Source organism: Dysidea avara, chromosome 12 (assembly GCF_963678975.1).
Source record: "Dysidea avara chromosome 12, odDysAvar1.4, whole genome shotgun sequence".
NCBI lineage: Eukaryota > Metazoa > Porifera > Demospongiae > Dictyoceratida > Dysideidae > Dysidea > Dysidea avara.
In genome coordinates this window covers 12,756,552-12,765,241 of record NC_089283.1, presented here as the reverse complement: position 1 = coordinate 12,765,241, position 8,690 = coordinate 12,756,552, and the positions used below count along the sequence as shown (strand labels likewise).

The following is an 8,690-nucleotide window of genomic DNA, read 5'->3' as shown; positions in this document are numbered from 1 at the left end:
ACCTTTCTGGTGGGCTTTAAAAGGAATTATCTTTGAGTGCGGTGTGCACGTGGTTACTAAAATGGACAGGGTAACGTGAGTTGCAACTGTTACCTTGTTCTGTTGTGTGTATAGCAACTGTAGTTGGTCTTGTTTCGTTGACGTGAGTATGTTCGAGATAAAATGCTTTCTTCAGTGCTCAAGTGGCCATATCGATTAAGCATAGTGTGCAAATTTCTCAGCCAATTTTCCACATCTTTTAATATATAACTTCTTTTTTGTTTTTTGCGTTATGTAAATATTTTTGTAGTTTGTGTTGTGTCGTTATTATTTGTTTGGGGGTGTTCTTATAGGCTCTTTAGCCTTTTACTCTCCCCTGTGAGTTTTCACAAATTAATAATAATATTGGAAGACTGTGGGGTTTGACATTTATGCCCGCATTTATGACTCACTGTCGTGGTCGACCTGGTTTTAACTCTATTTTATGCCGGAAGAACAACAGTACGACAACTTTCTTTTCTCATTTACGAGCAATGAATAATTAACACATTTCAAAAACCTGTTTAGCCAGTATTTCTATTTAATACACACACATTAAATATAGTTACATCATTGGTCCGCGGCACTCCCCAGGGAAGGTTCATCAGTATCAGGGTTAAGCCACTGTTTCAGTCTCTGTCGGGCCTTTATCATGGCCTTACGAGTGGGACGGGTATTTTGTACCAAATCTTGCTGACTCTCCGGCAAATCATTGTCATCATGTTCTATGATCTCATCACTGTCATTATTCTCTTCTGAACTGATCTGATTATCTTGTAAAATTCCCTTTGAGTTAACATCTGTTATGTTTCGATCTCTGGGACACTCAATCGGATATAGAAGGTTAAGAGCTCTCTTGAGAACCTTATGTGAAGCAACAACAACCTTAGCTGATCGAATCTGTCTGTATTAATTCGCTGATACGACTGACTTTCCATCTTCCTCTTGGTAGGTTCTCTTTGGTGAGTACAACATCTCCCACTTCAGGTACAGTTGCTGCTGTGCTACGAGGACCTTTCAAAAACAATTGCGTTCGCTCTCACAAACTTAGTAGATACTCACTCTTCCACATAGTCCAAAATTGATTTAGATACCTCTGTCCACGCTTCCATGTTTGTAGCAACTGCTCTGCAGAACCTTTCTTCGTTGTATCATATTCTGGGTCACTATTTTCCGTCAAATCTGGTATAACATGGTTAGAATGCAGGGATAAGAAATTCACGGGGGTAAGAATGACACTCGAATTGATGTCATCATCAACATAAACCAGTGGGTGAGTGTTAATTACTGCCTCAACTTCAGTTAAAACTGTGACTAACTGTCTGAGTTAAACACCTGGCACCTATGGTCTTTCGAAGAGCTCTCTTAGTAAGACCAACAAGTTTTTCATAAAATCCCCCCCCATCCACGGTGCCAACTCAACAATATATCTCCACTGTATCCCTTGATTAGAAACAAATTCATTCAGCTTTTCATCTGCCATCACCTTTCTCCAAGCCTTTTCTAGCACTGTTCTTGTAGCTTTAAATTGTTGTGCATTATCAGACAAAATTAATCTGGGAGCTCCACGTCTGGAAATAAAATGACATAGGCAGAGAAGGAATTCTTCTGCTGACATGTCCTCCACCAACTCAAGGTGGATGGCTCGCACAGTAAAACACGTAAATAAACAGACCCACACCTTTCTCTCAATCTGCTCTATTGACTTGGAGAAATCCTTCACAAACATTGGTCCAAAGTAGTCGACACCAGTATACTCAAAGGGTTGAGACCTTGCAACATGTTCTGTTAGCAAATTAGGCATCCTTGGCATGGTGAATGGTGTGCCTTCTACTTGTCTGCATATCCTGCAGTCCTTGATCAGTTTCTTGATAACTGTGCGGCCATGGGGAACCCAATATTCTTGCCGGAGTTTTGCTAGTCTGTGAAGTTCCAGAATGTAAAACCCTACTATAAGCATCCATGACAACTAATCTTGTGTAATGATCATTCTTCGGCAAAACCTTGGGATGTTTAGCTGCTTGAGTCAACTCGGCATTATCAAGTCTTCCGTGGCATCTTAGGAGACCATTTGGATCTAATTGTAAGTTTAGTTGGTGTTTTAGATTGTTTTTATCACCTTTCTTAGTACCGTGGATCACTTCTGGATAATGTTCCAGCTGCACATGTTTATCCCAAAGCAGTTTTGCTTGATTAAGTTCTAAGGTTGTGATTGGGCCAGTATTACAGTACCTTTTCTTCAATCTACTGATAAAGCAGAGAACCTATCCAGTAACTCTTAAAAGTTTGTAAACTGAAAAGAATTTTGTTCTATCAATGTCTGAAAGATCTTTTCTCACTTCGGACTCTCTAGAGGGTGCCTCCCCAGCCACAAGTTTAGTTTCATAAAGTATCTTTGATCCTTTCATCTCGCTTTCAAACAACTGTTGGCAGCTATTGTCCATTATAGGTGTCTTTGAAGTTGGCCACTGCTGTTCACATTTACTCAGCCAACTAGGACCATTCCACCACATAGATGACAATTCTGTAGGCGCTTTACCTCTAGTTGCTAAGTCTGCTGGATTCTCTTCTGACGGAACGTGCCTGAAACAGACTCGTTCCAGTGTCATGATTTCTTTTAACCTATTCGTAACAAATAATGACAGTGGCTTCTTGGTTGAAAGCCAATGCAATACGCACAATGAATCGGTAAACACAAAGGTATGAGTTACTTGTAGATGTAGTTCATTCATTATGAACTTCAGAGCTCTCGTCCCAATCAGTACTCCTAGAAGCTCAAGTCTTGGGATGGTGGTATTCTGCAGAGCTAGACATGTCTTGCAAAAGACTAAGTCAGTCTTGCAGGAGTCTGGGAGTGACTGACGTAAGTAATCGTAGCTGAATATGCCTTAGCTGATGCATCACAAAAGCAGATCAAGCTATACTCAATGGCTTCATAGTGTGTCTCATTAATCCCAATGTATCGTGGCATATGATGCTGAGGAATGGTTTCAAGATTTTTAATGATTTGGAGCCACTCATTCATTTGTGTATCGTTAAGCTTGGTATCCCAGTCACTCTTACTCACCCATAACTCCCTCATAAAAAGTTTAGCTTCCAGAATGGATGGAGCAAAATAACCAAGAGGATCAAAAATTGAAGCGATGATTTGTAAGACCCTTCGCTTGGTCTGAACATATGGAAGTTTCTGTGATAGGGGCTTGGAAACAGACAGTTCATCAGTCACTGCATTCCAATTGATTCCAGGGTATTACTTTGTTGCAAGTGATACTTGATGGTAGCAGACAAAAGAAACGGGCTAGATATCACCCCAAAGGGGACTCGACAAAAGCGATATACCTGAATATTATTCTCTAAATTTGTGCTACTTGTGTCTTTCAGCCAAAGAAATCTAGTTACATCCCTATCTGCTGTTTGCAGTCCAATGCTAAGGAAAGCCTTTTCAATGTCTCCCACTATAGCGATTGGGGGAAGATGAAATCGAAGTAAAAGCCCACACAAATCAGGAAGCATTACTGGCCCTCTATGTAAGCCCTCATTTAAACTCAAGTTTGTTTGTCTGGACTTAGCCGATGCGTCATATACCACTCTCACCTTAGTGGTGGCCTTTGATGGTGTTACTACAGCATGGTGTGGTATATAGTGCTTTAGTGGACCATGCGGTGATTCCTTGGTAACCATTTCAATAATGCCCCGTTCCAATTGTTCACGAATGATTGCAGCATAGGCTTCAAGAAGTTGGGGATTTCTCGCTAGCTTACTTAAAGTGGACCTTAATCGGCCTAATGCAAGGTGATAGTTCTCTGGTAACATTACTTCTGACTCTTTCCATGGCCAAGAAACAAAGTATCTGTTATCAACACATTTTACTGTCTTCTCAAAGGTATCTAAAGCCTTGTCATCATCTGTTGTCTCAGGTGAATCGGTTATGCCAATAGATTCAAGGTTCCAGAATTGGGTTTACATGCTAGGGACGGATCAATACTGCTCAACATATGAGTAGTTGCCTTAATCTCCTCCGGCGCTGTTCCAACAGTTCTGACTAAAAGTGACGGTACAGGGTTTCTTTCTGTGGTAGCATCTTCAATTCGTCCCCCCAGAATCCAACCTAGCTTGGAATTAAAAAAGTAAAGTCCACCACCCAGGTCCAGCTTATGAGGCTCTAGCAGATCAAAATAGTAATCATTTCCAATCAACATATCTATTGTAGTAGATTTGGGGTGACAGGGAACTGTATCAGCTAACAAGCCATTACTAAACTTTATTCAAAAATTCAATGTCTTCAGCCTTCATAGGGACCCTGTTTATCTTCCCGGTTATGTTGGGAACAACAGTGACTTTCATAGTCATAAACGTTTTGTCCTTGAGGCATACCTTCACATTACTTAGTTTACAGCTTATAGTTTTGGGTTTGTCGGTACCAAATGTTACTACTGATAGCCTTTCTGTCGATTCAAAGGGCAGTTTCAGTTTGACAGCTATCTGTTCCGTAATGTAAGATCGTTGACTCCCTGAGTCTAAAATAAGTCGAATTTTTGTGGTATCATTTTGTAAATTTTTACTGTCACAGTTGCTGTCTGCATCATAACCTGGCTATTTGAGGCAACCAAGGCACTGTCACTGCCTTCACTAACACTGATGTTTTGAGCTTCTGCAGTTTGTTCAGTGGTTTGTTGCCTAAATAAGCTATTGCAAAGACTACGGTGGTGGCTTTTTCTTTTGCCGCAGTGGGCACATGCCCTATCCCTTGTGCATTCCTTTAAACTATGGCCCTTTAAACAATTATAACAGCATCCTTTAAATTTCTCTCTTCTACTTTGTAATGTCCTATACTGTGGACATTCATCAGATCAATGGGTTTTCCCGCAATATACACACTTGATTTGTGGGTTTTGTCGGCTGCCTGCTGCTAAAAGCCCCTCTGCTGGATCAGACGGGGTCTTAAAGGAAAATGACCTGGATTGTTATATGGTCCTAGACCATGACCGTCTCCTCCTGCCGTCTCCATGGCAGAAATATACTTCCCTAATAATTGGTGCAACGAAGTAGTGGTCCATTCCTGATCATCTGGTTTTTGCATATATAGTTGACATCGAACCCTTTGTGGTAACTTATCTAATATCAAAGAGACAAAGTGTCGATGATTGGTATTCTCACCAACAGCCCCTAGACTACGCAGGTGGCGTTCAATTGAATCAACACTGTCTCAGTTTTGGTACATGGTTTGTTGCAGGGGGTACATGCGACAAATTGCGATAATGTGCATCAATGATTAATTGTTGATTACCAAACCTCTTTTTAAGTACTTCAACAACAGCAACATAATTGTCATTTGAAAGTTGGTAACCAGAAATGGCTTCTAATGCCTCCCCTTTCAAACCTTCAAGTAATTTAGTTTATCGATAGGAGCATACTTAACCTTGTCTATGGATGCCTCAAAGGCATCCCAAAATTCCTTCCATTTCAACACGTCCCCACAAAATGGAGTAATTTCAAGCTGGGGGGGTTTAATTGGACCATATGTCTGTGGTGACAAACCACTTGCTACATCCCCTGTCTGTTGTGTTTGTCTTACTTGATCTGTTGTTCCTGTGTGTCTCCTATCACTCTCACGTCGTCTCTGCTCTAGTTCTCCTCTAAGGACTTTTAGTTTTGACACCTTATCAATTATGCCATCTATTATTTCACTCTCCTCATCTAAAACACTCTGAAATTGTTCAGCTCCTTCGTTGTCATTGTTCTGCTCGTAAGCTTCAATTAATTTATCATTGGCAATCTCCAGCCTTGACAATTTCGTCTCTAGATTCAACAGCACCTTTCCAATTACCAGTAAGTGTCGTCCAATTTCAGTCGAATCGCCGGTAAATTCTGTTCGCAAAATCTTCTGAGTTTCGGATTCTTCTTTCAGTAGGATTTTCTTTTCCCTTGTTCGGTTACTCTTTAAACTACTGGTCGTCGGCATCTCTCGGTTTGTTTCATTACCCGGTACAAATAAATTCTCAGTTTGATCGGTTGCTTCGCTACCCTGAAAGTAATAGGAGAACGCAATTTCAATGCACAAAGAAACTTTCCTTATGTGGTACCGTTATCGAATATTCCACGGTACCACAGATTCTTAGTTTCTGGTTAATACGAGGTAAGGCGATTGTCTGCGTCCAGCAAGCTTCCCGGGTTTCGGCACCAAATGTCGTGGACGACCTGTCGACCTGGTTCTAACTCTATTTTATGCTGGAAGAACAACAGTACAACAACTTTCTTTTCTCATTTACGAACAATGAATAATTAACACATTTCAAAAACCTGTTTAACCAGTATTTCTATTTAATACACGCACATTAAATATAGTTACATCATTGGTTCGCGTGGTCCGCGACACTCACTGCTAGTGTAAAAATCTCACTTTCACTGTTACTTTGTACATTTGTGGCTCAGTTATCTCAAGGGATCCTTCACTTCCAGAAGTGTCGTCAATATGTGATTGATATTATTGATGATTGAAATTTCAAATTTTTAAATTGTATGAATTGAATTTGTGTTTTCTATCAAAATTAGTGGTAAAACAAGTTGATGTTGTGCTACTTCTAAAAACCAGGCGCCATGCAGCAAACAAACCTAATTAACAGTAATTTATGTTGGGTTTTGCTTTGTTAACTTAATTGCTACACATGCAATTGAATTTGTATTTTGTAATTGATGCAATATTTTGTAATTCTGTATTTACGTTGCTAAAGAGGCATACCTCGAACAAAACGCTTTAACCCACTAATAATGCACAGAAGTATCTTCTTAACTGTTTTATAGTTTGTCTATAACATTTTCTTACGCTAATTCTCCAGGCAAAGCCTCAAAGCTGCTCTTCATTTTCGTTTGCGTATGTACAGACATGCCCCCTTTTCAACTCAAAGGAATTTGTTATACCCGGTAGCCTAGGAGGCCAGCTGTGTTGTTTTTCGGCTGTTTGACATCAGTAGAGCCCTTTGGGTAAGGCCTTTGACATCACCGCTTCCTTATATACTTGTTTCACCCGTATTTCAAACGGGCATGTATTAACCGTCTTAAACCAAAGCGTACCTGCCCAGAAGTTTAATACAGGCTCTATATGGCCTTTATTTATCACATAACAGTTGTTATTAACGAACAAACTTTTGCTCATGTGGGTGCGGAAAGAAAACAAATATACAAACACACACTTTTTGGAAAATATTTTCAGTAAACCAGGCATGTACCCACATGGTTTAAAAATATAACTATGAGTAGAGGATTGGAGTGATAGTCATCCGAATATACATGTCTATATTTGGTTGGTAAATTCAATTTCTCCTTGAGGGATGCTATACCTGTAGAAATCTTATATGCTCTGAAAGTAGAAGTTAGAAATTTAGCACTGTAATCTGCAGAAAGGATTTGTAACTATTGCGATCTTTAGGTTCAGGAGCTGTAGATCTTGTTACATAGACCCTTGTGATTGCTTTAACAATGATACTATATGTTTACTAGGGCTGTGCACAACCTACATTGTATATATCAATAATTTTCTAAAATATAAACCATTTTTGATAATATGAAATTATGGCATGGAATAATTTTTTGTCTTTACAAGCACTGGTTGGAGACCTTTCTCACAAGTGTACCCGCTGACTGATGTTGCAGTTTATGGAGGTTTACGATACTACATAGCCTTTCAGTAGCAGTCCTTAATGAGCTATACAGTGACTAATAAATAAATCATTACAAAATCATTATCATGACAAGTCATACAGGGATCGCAATTATTGCATAGCCCTAGTGTTTACGCATAACCTCAGAGGGTAACTCATGGTGTATTGGTAGGGATTCTGCATCTCTGTGTATATAGTCAAATATAATGCTGCAGTACTATAATTCATTGTCAACTATTTAGCAAGCCGAAGACTCATAGAGGCAAACAATTTTTAGAGGAGCGTGCTCCAAAGTTGGTGGAGAATCCTAAGAAGGTTATGTTTATTAGAGGGAACAAAACGAGTGAAATTGTAGTTCGAACAATGACAGATCTTGTAAGTTGAAGCTTAACAAATTTGCATCATATACGATTCTCTCAACTTACAGTATATGTTAAAGAAGCCACTGGCCATCATGTACAGGAGGTAAGCTTCATCATTACATCTTGGTATTGATATTATTTACAAATTACAGGAAGAATATGACTAGGCCATTTGAAGATGCTACCAGTATCGTATGTTTGTAAATTGATTTGGTGAAGATTTATTGAGTAGAATTTTGTTAAGGAATTTTTCAGTCTGAAGAGTGATTCATCGCTGTTTGTGTTTGGATGTCACACAAAGAAAAGACCTCATAACTTGATACTGGGTCTGTATGTGTGAGAGTTATGGTAGTGATGTTGTTTTGGTTTATTCAAAGGTCGTTTGTTTGACTACCACATTTTGGATATGATTGAGGTTGGTGTAGTCAACTTCAAGAGCCTCATTACTTATAAAGTAAGTTAGGTAGTGTTTGCAACCATATATACTATCTATGTTACAACCATACTGACAAGTTATGTATCTTAAGCAGGAAAGTTTAGTGAATTTAGCAAGTGAGTGGTGTTTCGCCTAACTAAAAATCCGATTAATCTTTCATCCACTACACTGTAGCTACTGACAAACTTACTACCTTTTCCTGCCAAAATTTTATCA

General features: G+C 39.3%; 1 protein-coding gene across 1 annotated transcript in view; it reads left to right on the top strand.

Moving 5' to 3' along the window:
* The first annotated feature begins 9 nt into the window (after positions 1-9).
* Positions 10-8,690, top strand: part of LOC136240012 (ribosome production factor 2 homolog) — a 32,717-nt gene continuing 24,036 nt past the window's right edge. The window contains exons 1-6 of the mRNA XM_066030811.1: positions 10-75; positions 7,919-8,051; positions 8,104-8,141; positions 8,191-8,230; positions 8,283-8,364; positions 8,416-8,492. Of these exons, the coding sequence (XP_065886883.1) occupies positions 62-75; positions 7,919-8,051; positions 8,104-8,141; positions 8,191-8,230; positions 8,283-8,364; positions 8,416-8,492 (384 nt within the window). The 5' untranslated portion in view covers positions 10-61. The remainder of the gene's footprint in view (positions 76-7,918; positions 8,052-8,103; positions 8,142-8,190; positions 8,231-8,282; positions 8,365-8,415; positions 8,493-8,690) is intronic.